This window comes from Tachyglossus aculeatus, chromosome 22, assembly GCF_015852505.1.
Source record: "Tachyglossus aculeatus isolate mTacAcu1 chromosome 22, mTacAcu1.pri, whole genome shotgun sequence".
NCBI classification, from domain to species: Eukaryota; Metazoa; Chordata; class Mammalia; order Monotremata; family Tachyglossidae; genus Tachyglossus; species Tachyglossus aculeatus.
Genome location: NC_052087.1, coordinates 39,470,028 through 39,482,316, shown reverse-complemented (window position 1 = coordinate 39,482,316; position 12,289 = coordinate 39,470,028). Strand labels below are relative to the sequence as shown.

At 49.9% G+C, this 12,289-nt stretch overlaps 1 protein-coding gene across 1 annotated transcript in view; it reads right to left on the bottom strand.

Moving 5' to 3' along the window:
- The window catches only part of PLCB3 (phospholipase C beta 3), a 40,002-nt gene that overhangs the window by 4,473 nt on the left and 23,240 nt on the right, over positions 1-12,289 (bottom strand). Inside the window, exons 21-28 of the mRNA XM_038764759.1 lie at positions 12,157-12,256; positions 10,663-10,767; positions 10,480-10,571; positions 5,568-5,715; positions 5,406-5,441; positions 4,003-4,213; positions 1,942-2,068; positions 1,672-1,748 (exon numbers count right to left, since the gene is read on the bottom strand). Coding sequence (XP_038620687.1) covers positions 1,672-1,748; positions 1,942-2,068; positions 4,003-4,213; positions 5,406-5,441; positions 5,568-5,715; positions 10,480-10,571; positions 10,663-10,767; positions 12,157-12,256 — 896 coding nt within the window. The remainder of the gene's footprint in view (positions 1-1,671; positions 1,749-1,941; positions 2,069-4,002; positions 4,214-5,405; positions 5,442-5,567; positions 5,716-10,479; positions 10,572-10,662; positions 10,768-12,156; positions 12,257-12,289) is intronic.

Genomic DNA, 12,289 nt, shown 5'->3' with positions numbered 1-12,289 from the left:
AATACGATTGATGATGATGATGATGATATACCTGATCACCTTGTAACCTCCCCAGCGCTTAGAACAGTGCTTTGCACATAGTAAGCGCTTAATAAATGCCATCATCATCATTATTATTATTATTATTATTATATATTGTGGCTAGAGCTTTCATTCTATCCGTTCTGACTATCCGTCATTCTATCCGTCGTCCGCCTCCCCCCATCTATATGTTGGCAACATATAGAGACGGTCCCTACCCAACAGCGGGCTCACAGTCTAGTTAATTTGTTTTGTTTTGTTGTCTGTCTCCCCCTTCGAGACTGTGAGCCCGCTGTTGGGTAGGGACCGTCTCTAGATGCTGCCGACTTGGACTTCCCAAGCGCTTAGTCCAGTGCTCTTCACACGGTAGGCGCTCAATAAATACGATTGAATGAATGAATATCTTTATGTGCCAAATAATAATAATGGCATTTATTAAGCGCTTACTAAGCGCTGGGGAGGTGACAAGGTGATCAGGTTGTTCCATGGGGGACTCACAATCTTAATCCCCATTTTACAGATGAGGTAACGGAGGCCCAGAGAAGTGAAGTGACTCGCCCAAAGTCACACAGCTGACAATTGGCGGAGCTGGGATTTGAACCCATGACCTCTGACAAAAACACTGCAATAAGATACAAGATCATAGAGTCGGACACAGTCCCTGTCCCGCCTGGGGCTCACCAGTCTAGGCAGGAGAACGGAGCTATAAATGATGTTATTATGTTATTTCTTTATAGTAACGTCTTCCTCCCCCTCTGGACCGTAAGCTCATTGTGGACGGGGAACACGTCTACCAACCCTGTTGTATGATATTCTCCCAAGCGCTTAGTACAGTGCCCTGTGCATAGTTAAGCGCTCAATAAATGCCACTGACGACGATGATCGATGAGTCCGGGTACTGAATCCCCCATTTTACAGATGAGGAGACTGCGGCCCAGAGACGCCAAGTGACCCCCCGCCTCGACTGTGAGCTCGGCGTGGGCACGGGATATTTTTGTCTGTGCTCCTCCAAGCGCTTAGTACAGTGCTTTGCAATCAATCAATCAATCAATCGTATTTATTGAGCGCTTACTGTGTGCAGAGCACTATACTAAGCGCTTAGGAAGTACAAGCTGGCAACATATAGAGACAGTCCCTACCCAACAGTGGGCTCACAGTCTAGAAGGGGGAGAAAGAGAACAAAACCAAACATACTAACAAAATAAAATAAATAGAATAGATAGGTACAAGTAAAATAAATAAATAGAGTAATAAATATGTACAAACATATATACAGGTGCTGTGGGGAAGGGAAGGAGGTAAGATGCGGGGGATGGAAAGGGGGACGAGGGGGAGAGGAAGGAAGGCAGGCCCTGCCTTCTTTTAGACTGTGAGCCCACTGTTGGGTAGGGACTGTCTCTATGTGTTGCCAATTTGTACTTCCCAAGTGCTTAGTACAGTGTTCTGCACATGGTAAGCGCTCAATAAATACGATTGATTGATTGATTGCACACAATAAGCGCTTCAGAAAGACGATTGAAGAAATGAAGGAACTTGCCCGCGGTGACACGGCAGGCAAAGCGCGGAAGTGGCCTCAGAATCCAGGTTCCCTGAGCCCGAGGCCCGCACTCTTCCCACGAGGCTGTTTCCACCGTCTCCCTTGGCACTCACCTCTCACTCGTCTCCTTGAGCTTCTTCAGCTGAGAGTCCTGGGCTTCCAGAACAGTCTCCCGGAGTCGCTGCTGGGTCTGGGGGGCACGGGGGGGACACGGCAGGGGATGGGGCAGGAGGTGACCGGAGATTCCCAACAGCGCTTCCCTGCTTGTGCCTCAGGAACCCTTCCATCCCCCTCATGTGAAGGCCCGGATCCGAGCGTGCTCTTCTCCGGACGCGCCTCTCTTTCCTCGGACTCTCTGCCCGCCCCCCGAGTTTCCCGCTCACCTGTCTCAGGTGTTCCTGTCTCCGGTCGGCCTCCGCTTCCACCTGGGCCTCTCTGAGCTCCAGGAGACTCTGAAGCTGCTTCTTCTGCAGCTGCCGGTACTTCCTCCACTCTTCTTCCTCCAAGGCCCTGGGGAGCCGGACGCGAGATCGAGCCAACCTCGCCCAGGCCCGGAGCACCTTGGGATCCCCCTCCACGCAACTGCTCCCCGTCCCTTCGGCCTCCGACAGCCCCTGACCGAACCCACCCGGGGCCTGCAACCCCCTCCGCGAATGTCCCTTCCTCAATCCTCAGCCTCTCCGGCACCTTTCATTCATTCAGTCGTATTTATTCATTCATTCAATCGTATTTATTGAGCGCTTACGGTGTGCAGAGCACTGTACTAAGCGCTAGGGAAGGACAAGTCGGCAACATCTAGAGACGGTCCCTACCCACCAACGGGCTCACAGTCTAGAAGGGGGAGACGGACAACAAAACAAAACACGTGGACAGGTGTCGGGTCAGCAGAATAAATAGAAATAAAGCTAGATGCACATCATTAACAAAATAAACAGAATGGTAAATATGTACAAGTAAAATAGAGTAATAAATCTGTACAAACATATCTACAGGTGCTGTGGGGAGGGGACGGAGGTAGGGCGTGGGGGATGGGGAGGAGGAGAGGAAAAAGGGGGCTCAGTCTGGGAGAGACAGAGAGTGAGAGAGTCACTCTATATATATATTCATTCATTCAATCGTATTTATTGAGCGCTTACTGTGTGCAGAGCAGTGTACTAAGTGCTTGGGAAGTACAAGTTGGCAACATATAGAAGCACTTAGTATAGAGCTGAGCCCGTGATAAGCGCCCAATGGCTACCATCAACTGATTGAACAAAATGGCGCTAGGTTTTCAGACTGTGGGTTGGGGGGGGGGGTCCTACTTGGGAGACCCCTGAGCCTTCAGCGGGGAGGACGGACACCTGTCTACTTGTTTTGTTTTGTTGTCCGTCTCCCCCCTTCTAGACCGTGAGCCCGTTGGTGGGTAGGGATTGTCTCTGGTGCCGAACTGTACTCTCCAAGTGCTTAGTAATAATAATAATAATGATGGCATTTGTTAAGCGTTTACTATGTGCAAAGCACCGTTCTAAGCGCTGGGGGGGATACAAGGTGATCAGGTTGTCCCACGTGGGGCTCACAGTCTTAATCAATCAATCAATCAATCGTATTTATTGAGCGCTTACTGTGTGCAGAGCACTGGACTAAGCGCTTGGGAAGTACAAGCTGGCAACATATAGAGACGGTCCCTACCCAACAGCGGGCTCACGGTCTAGAAGGGGGAGACGGAGAACAAAAGCAAACATACTAACAAAATAAAATAGAATAGATATGTACAAGTAAAATAAATAAATAGAGTAATAAATATGTACAAACATATATACAGGTGCTGTGGGGAAGGGAAGGAGGTAAGATGCGAGGGATGGAGAGGGGGACGAGGGGGAGAGGAAGGAAGGGGCTCAGTCTGGGAAGGCCTCCTGGAGGAGATGAGCCTTGAAGGGAGGAAGAGAGCTAGCGAGGGAACTGAGGCTCGGAGAAGTTAAGTGAAGGGAGGAAGAGAGCTAGCGAGGGAACTGAGGCTCGGAGAAGTTAAGTGACTTGCCCAAGGTCACGCAGCAGACATGTGGCGGAACTGGGACCTCTGAACATGACCTCTGACTCCCAAGCCCGTGCTCTACAGTGCTCTGCATGCAGTAAGCGCTCAATAAATAGGATCGAACGAATGAAGGGTGATGGAGAGGTCCTTGCTGCTGGCCTGAGACCCCCTCCGTTAGCCCGAAGAACGCCGTTGGCCGCTAGCCCTCTGTCCCCATTTAGGGTGGCCTGCCCTCATCATCATCATCATCATCAATCGTATTTATTGAGCGCTTACTGTGTGCAGAGCACTGTACTAAGCACTTGGGAAGTCCAAGTCGGCAACGTAACAGACGCTCGGCCGGGGGGACGGCGTTCCCCGCTCCCCTCCCGGGCCGTGACTGGGGGTCAAGCCCGGCTCTCCCCCGCTGCGGGGGGGGTGGGAGGACACTCACCCGGGGTCCCGTCCGGCGCGCTGGGCCTGAGCGGATCGCCTCGACAGCTCGTCGCGCTGCTGCTGCAGCTGAGCCAGGAGCCGGCGCGTGAGCGTGGCCGCCTTCCTCTGCTGCTTCCGCTGCAGCTCTCGCCGGTCCCGCTCCTGCCGGCCCTGCAGCTTCACCAGGGCCTTGTGGCCCCGCAGCTCGCCCAGCGGCGTCGGGGACACGTCTGGAACCGGCCGGGGCCACCCTCAGGCTCGCGGCCGGGGAGACACGGACCCCCCGACGAGGAGCCCCTCGAGGTGGGGAGGTGACGCCCCTCCGTTCCTTCCATCGTGTTTACCGAGCGTTTGCGGCGTGCGGAGCGCCGCTGTGGGACAACCTCATCACCTTGTAACCTCCCCAGTGCTTAGAACAGTGCTTGGCACATAGTAAGCGCTTAATAAATGCTATTATTATTATTACTAAGCGCCTTGGAGAGTGCGATAGAACAATAAAGAGACACATGCCCTGCCCACCACGAGCTTACAGTCTAATCAATCAATCAATCAATCGTATTTATTGAGTGCTTACTGTGTGCTGAGCACTGTACTAAGTGCTTGGGAAGTACAAGTTGGCAACATATAGAGACGGTCCCTACCCAACAGTGGGCTCACAGTCTAAAAGGGGGAGACAGAGAACAAAACCAAACATACTAACAAAATAAGATAAATAGAATAGATATGTACAAGCAAAATAAATAAATAGAGTAATAAATAGGTACAAACATATATACATATATACAGGTGCTGTGGGGAAGGGAAGGAGGTAAGATGGGGGGGATGGAGAGGGGGATACTAATAATAATGGCATTTATTAAGTGCTTACTATGTGCAAAGCACTGTTCCAAGCGCTGGGGGGGTACAAGGTAATCAGGTTGTCCCATGGGGGGCTCACAGTCTCCATCCCCATTCTACAGATGAGGGAACTGAGGCCCAGAGAAGTGAAGTGACTTGCCCAAAGTCACATAGCTGACAATTGGCGGAGCCAGGATTTGGACCCATGACCTCTGACTCCAAAGCCCGGGCTCTAATAATAATAATGACGGTGTCTGCTAAGCACTTACGACGTGCCAGGCACCGTACTAAGTGCTGAGAGGCAAATCGAATTGGACGCAGTCCCTGCCCCACGCGGGGCTCACAGTCTCAACCCCCATTTGACAGGTGAGGAAACCGAGGCCCAGAGAAGCAGAGCGACTCGCCCAAGCAGAGGCGTGGCGGAGCCGGGATTAGAACCCCTGACCTTTTTACTCCCAGGCCCGAGCTGTATCCACCACATTCTGCTGCTTCTCCGCCCTGCCCTTCACCCCCGGGCACTCGCCAACCTCCCCACTCTGGGCTTTCTGCCCCAATTTTGCCCGCTGCATCCGCGACCCCCTTTACCTCCCAAGACGCTGGCGATGAGGTCATCTCGTTGGCCTGGAGCGGGGAGGAGGAGGAGAAGGGTTGGGGGACGATGGGGTGTGTCCCCAAGAGGCCGGACCACCGCCCCAGAGAGCTGCGTCCCCCCCAGACCCCCAGCCCCGCTCCCCAATACCCCAGTACCTGGGCTACTGATGGAAGGGCTGCTGGCAGAGGAGGCGGTGGGGTGAAGGCGGCGAGGGGAGGACTCCAGTGGTTTGGGGGACGGCCCAGCCGACAGCGGGGGGCCCGGCTGCTGCGGAGGGGGCTCCTGGGGCATCTCCGAGTCAGCCTGGGGGTGCGGAGGTGGGGAGGAAAGGGGAAGAGAGGGGCAGGCACCCCCACCACAGTCCTCACCTCCCTGACCACAAGGACCACCCAACTTCCCCGGGCCTCTAACTGCAGCGGGGTCCCTTCAAAGCCCTACTGAGAGCTCACCTCCTCCAGGAGGCCTTCCCAATCAATCAATCAATCGTATTTATCGAGCGCTTACTGTGTGCAGAGCACTGGACTAAGCGCTTGGGAAGTACAAGTTGGCAACATATAGAGACGGTCCCTACCCAAAAGCGGGCTCACAGTCTAGAAGGGGGAGACAGACAACAAAACCAAACATATTAACAAAATAAAATAAATAGAATACGTACAAATAAAATAAATAGAGGAATAAACCCGTACAAACATATATACGTATATACAGGCGCTGTGGGGAAGGGAAGGAGGTAAGGCGGGGGCGATGGGGAGGAGGGGGAGAGGAATCAATCAATCAATCGTATTTATTGAGCGCTTACTGTGTGCAGAGCACTGTACTAAGCGCTTGGGAAGTCCAAGTTGACAACGTATAGAGACGGTCCCTACTCAACAGTGGGCTCACAGTCTAGGAGGGGGAGACAGAGAACAAAACAAAACATATTAACAAAATAAAATAAATAGAATACGTACAAATAAAATAAATAGAGGAATAAACCCGTACAAACATATATACATATATACAGGTGCTGTGGGGAAGGGAAGGAGGTAAGGCGGGGGCGATGGGGAGGAGGGGGAGAGGAATCAATCAATCAATCGTATTTATTGAGCGCTTACTGTGTGCACAGCACTGTACTAAGCACTTGGGAAGTATAAGTTGGCAACATATAGAGATGGTCCCTACCCAACAGCGGGCTCACAGTCTAGATGGGGGAGACAGAGAACAAAACCAAACATATTAACAAAATAAAGTAAATAGAATAAATATGTACAAATAGAGTAATAAATGCATAGAAACACATATACATATATACAGGTGCTGTGGGGAGGGGACGGTAGGGACCGTCTCTATATGTTGCCAACTTGGACTTCCCAAGCGCTTAGTCCAGTGCTCTGCACACAGTAAGCGCTCAATAAATGCGACTGAATGAATGAATGAATGAATGAAGGTCAAGGGGCAGAGAAAGCCAACCTCCCACCCCGGCTCCGCTTCTCACGGCAAAAGGGGCAGAATTCCCCGGGCCTCTCCCTTCCTCACCTGGGTTGGGGGACAATGAGGGGATACCAGACTTCTTGGTGCCCTAAGAACTCGAGAACTTTTCCAGTTTCTCCAGGGAATTTGGCCTTGTCCCGTGGGAACACTGAGCACTGACCAAACGAGAGACGGTGTGGCCTACAGCACGGGGCTGGGAGTCAGAAGACTCGAGTCAAGCCCCGGATCTGCTGGGTGACCTTGGGAAAGTCACTTGCGTTCTCTGGGTCTCAGTTTCCTCCTCTGTACAATGGGGATGAGACAACTCCCCTCTCCACCTCTCCGTTTGTGAGCCCCACGTGGGACTACTGGGACGGTGCCGGGGGATCTGATTATTTTGTAGCTACTCCAGCATTTGAAAGAATGCTTGGCACAGAGTAAGTGCTTAATAAATACAGTAATTACGAAGTGACCTTCTAAGTCTCTCCGATCGACGGATGATCTCTAGGTCACGGGACAGCATGACCTAATGGAAAGAGCCCGGGCTCGGGAGTCAGAGGACCTGGGTTCTAATCCCAGCTCTGCCGCTTGCCTGCTGTGTGACCTTGGGCAAGTCACCCATGTCCTGCCTCTGGCCTGGAATGCCACAGTCCCTCCCTCCTCATATCTGACAGACAGTTACTCTCCCCATCTTCAAAGCCTTTTTGAAGGCATATCACCTCCAAAAGGCCTTCCCTGATGAAGCCTTCTTTTCCTTTTCTTCCACTTCCTTCTTCGTCACCCTGACTTGCTCCCTTATTCTTTCCCCTCCTCCCAGCACTTCTGTACTTTTCCATACCTTTAGTATTATTATTAATATAATTTATATTTATATTATTTATTTAATATATTATATAAAATAATATATAATACAGTAATACTTATAACTATATAATCATAAGTATATATTTTATAGTATATATGATATGATGTTATAATATCAATATAGTGTATAATATAGTGATATATTGTATAATATAATTATATATGTGATATAACATAATTATATATGTAATATAATATATAATTATATGTAATATAATATAACTATATATGTAATATAATATAATATAATATAATAATATAATATAATGTAATATAATGTAATGTAATGTAATATAATATAAAGCAGCATGGCTCAATGGATACAGCCCGGGCTTTAGGGTCAGAGGTCACAGGTTTGAATCCCGGCTCCCCTACATGCCTGCTGTGTGACCTTGGGCAAGTCACTTAACTTCTCTGTGCCTCAGTTACCTCATCTGTAAAATGGGGATTAAGACTGTGAGCCCCACGTGTGACAAACTGATCACCTTGTATCCCCCCAGCGCTTAGAACAGTGCTTTGCACATAGTAAGCACTTAACAAATGCCATTATTATTATTATTATATATAATTGCACACATATACTTATAATTATATAATTATAATATATAATAACATCATATTGTTTAATTAATATTAATTGATTTATATTAATATCAGTTTCACCCTCTGGAGTGTAAGCTCATTGTGGGCACAGAGTGTGTCTGTTATAGTGTACTCTCTCTCAAGCGCTTAGTACTGTCCTCTGCTTACAGTAAGCGCTCAATAAATATGATTGACTGACAGACTGACAACTTCTCTGTGCCTCAGTTACCTCATCTGAAAAATGGGGATTAAAACTGTGAACCCTAGATTAAGACTGTGAACCCTACATGGGACGGGGACTGTGTCCGACCCGGTTATCTTGTATCTACCCCAGCGCTTAATACAGTGCCTGGCACATAATAATAATAATGATGGCACTTGTTAAGCACTTACTATGTGCTAAGCACCATTCTAAGTGCTGGGGGGGGATACAAGGTAATCAGGTTGTCCCACATGGGGCTCACAGTCTTAATCCCCATTTTACAGATGAGGTAACAGGCTCAGAGAACTTAAGTGACTTGCCCAAGGTCACACGGCAGACAGGTGGAGGAGCCGGAATTAGAACCCATGACCTCTGACTCCCAAGCCTGTGCTCTTTCCATTGAGCCACGCTGCTTCCTCTAGTATAGCATAGTAAGTGCTGAACAAATACCACAATTATTATTATTATATGACAGCCCTCCAGCTTTCCCGCCTTTCTGCCTGAAACTGACATATAACAGCAACAGTAATACTAGAAGTCGAAGTAACAATAATAGTATATTTGTGAAGTGCTTTCTATGTGCTGAGGTAAAGTCAATGTAACCAATGTAACCTCCCCCTTCTAGACTGTGAGTCCGTTGTTGGGTAGGGACCGTCTCTATATGCTGCCGACTTGTACTTCCCAAGTGCTTAATAATAATAATAATAATAATAATGATGGCATTTGTTAAGCGCTTACTATGTGCAGAGCACTGTTCTAAGCGCTGGGGGGGATACAAGGTGATCAGGTATATATGTATATATGTTTGTACATATTTGTTACTCTATTTATTTTACTTGTACATATCTATTCTATTTATTTTATTTTGTGAGTATGTTTGGTTTTGTTCTCTGTCTCCCCCTTTCAGACTGTAAGCCCACTGTTGGGTACGGACTGTCTCTATATGTTGCCAACTTGGACTTCCCAAGCGCTTAGTACAGTGCTCTGCACACAGTAAGCGCTCAATAAATACGATTGATGATGATGATGATGATCAGGTTGTCCCACATGGGGCTCACAGTCTTCATCCCCATTTTACAGATGAGGTCACTGAGGCTCACAGAAGTGAAGTGACTTGCCCAAGGTCACACAGCAGACATGTGGCAGAGTCGGGAGTCGAACCCATGACCTCTGACTCCATAGCCTGTGCTCTTTCCACTGAGCCATGCTGCTTCTCTATGACTGAATGAATGAGCCATATTATTCATTCAATCGTATTTATTGAGCGCTTACTGTGTGCAGAGCACTGTACTAAGCGCTTGGGAAGTATATTAGTGGGAAGCTCTGTGGCCTAGTGGAAAGAGCACAGTCCTGGGAGTCAGAGGACTTGATTTCTAATCCCGGGTCCGCCACCTGCCTGTTGTGTATACATATATGTATATATGTTTGTACATATTTATTACTCTATATATTTATTTTACTTGTACCTATCTATTCTATTTATTTTATTTTGTTAGTATGTTTGGTTTTGTTCTCTGTCTCCCCCTTCTAGACTGTGAGCCCGCTGTTGGGTAGGGACTGTCTCTAGATGTTGCCAACTTGTACTTCCCAAGCGCTTAGTACAGTGCTCTGCACACAGTAAGCGCTCAATAAATTTGATTGATTGATTGATTGATTGTGTGACCTCGGGCAAGTCACTTAACCGCTCTGTGCCTCAGTCACCTCATCTGCAAAATGGGGATTAAGACTGCGAGCCCCCCGTGGGACACGGATTGTGTCCAATCTGATTAGTTTATAGCTACCCCAGCGCTTAGAACAGTACCTGGCACCTAACAGATACCACGGAAACAGATTAGGCCAAGCGTGATCGCAGACTAACACCTCAGCTCCTGGATTTCGGAGAATTACCCCGCGAAAGGATACCGGCTTTATTTTGTTGTTCTTGGGGTCACCTGTGACCCCAGGGTCCCACCTCCAAGCCCAGCCTTTACCTCGCTCTCCCCAATGAGGGCCGCCAGCTGCTTTGACCGTTGGTCCATCAGGCTCACGTGTTTAATGGGATTGATCAGGGCCTCGGCGTAATCTGGGGCGGAAGGGGTCGTGGGGGAAGAGGTTAGCGGCCAAGGCGTACACACAGACCCCCACCCTCACCTCCCCATACCTCACGCCCTCACCCTGGTGATCATCGGGGATGTAGTCGGAGGCCTCCGTGTAGATAAGCAGGGCCGGTAAGCACAGGGGCTGGTTGGCCTCGTTGCGGAGACAGATGTAGTGATATCCTGCGGGGGCGGTGGGGGAGGACAGGGCAGGGATCATGGAGAGGTTGGGTTGCAAGCCAACTTGTACTTCCCAAGCGCTCTGCACACAGTAAGCGCTCAATAAATACGATTGAATGAATAAATGAAAGGGTAGAGGAGGTCCTCCTCCTCCTCCTCCTTCCCCCTCCAAGCAGCCTGGCCAGTCCTGCCACAGCTGACCACAGAAACAGAGATGACAGAGATAGAAAGAGGGAAACCCCCCTCCCCACTTCTCCCGCCAGGCCTGACCTGACTCCCCTCCCAGTCATCGCCTCACTGGGCCTCGTTCTCGCCCTTCCCGCCGTCGACCCCCGGCCCACGTCCTCCCCCTGGCCCGGAACGCCCTCCCTCCGCCCATCCGCCAAGCTTAGCTCTCGTCCTCCCTTCAAAGCCCTACTGAGAGCTCACCTCCTCCAGGAGGCCTTCCCACACTGAGCCCCCTTTAGCCTCTCCTCCTCCCCATCCCCCGCCCTACCTCCTTCCCCTCCCCACAGCACCTGTAGATATATTTGTACAGATTTATTACTCTATTTTACTTGTACATATTTACTATTCTATTTATTTTGTTAATCAATCAATCAATCATATTTATTGAGTGCTTACTGTGTGCAGAGCACTGTACTAAGCGCTTGGGAAGTACAAGCTGGCAACATATAGAGACAGTCCCTACCCAACCCAACCCAACAGTCCCTACCCAACAGTGGGCTCACCGTATATGCTGTGCATATAGCTTTAATTCTATTTGCTCTGATGATTGACACCTGCCTACATGTTTTGCCGTCCGTCTCCCCCTTCTAATAATAATAATAATGATAGCATTTATTAAGCGCTTACTATGTGCAAAGCACTGTTCTAAGCGCTGGGGAGGTCACAAGGTGATCAGGTTGTCCCACGGGGGGGCTCACAGTCTTAATCCCCATTTTCCAGATGAGGTCGCCGAGGCCCAGAGAAGTGAAGTGACTTGCCCAAAGTCACACAGCTGACAACTGGCAGAGCCAGGATTTGAACCCATGACCTCTGATCTCAAGGCCCGTGCTCTTTCCACTGAGCCACGCCGCTTCTAGACTGTGAGCCCGTTGTTGGGTAGGGACCGTCTCTATATGTTGCCAACCTGTCCTTCCCAAGCGCTTAGTCCAGTGCTGTACACAGTAAGCGCTCAATAATTACGACTGAATGAATGAATGAATGAATCGCCACCCTCCCTCCAGCCTCCATCACACCCAGGACCCGGCAGAGGCGGCAGAAAACCGGACAGATCTCTGCCCTCCGCCCCCTCAGCAGTCTGCTGGGCCCTGCCCGCCCAGAGCTCACCTCCCCCGACCCTCAGGATTTGGAGAGGATTCCGGGGAAGTGGAGGGAAGGCGGTCCCACCTGAGCGGATGGCGGAGACGGGCAGGATCCGGTGCCCCACGAACTTGCCCCCCTCCTCGAAGGCGGCGATGCGAAGCGATGCCAGGGTGGGCAGCACCACCTGAAGGGCCCGGGACAGACAAGTCAGAGTCGA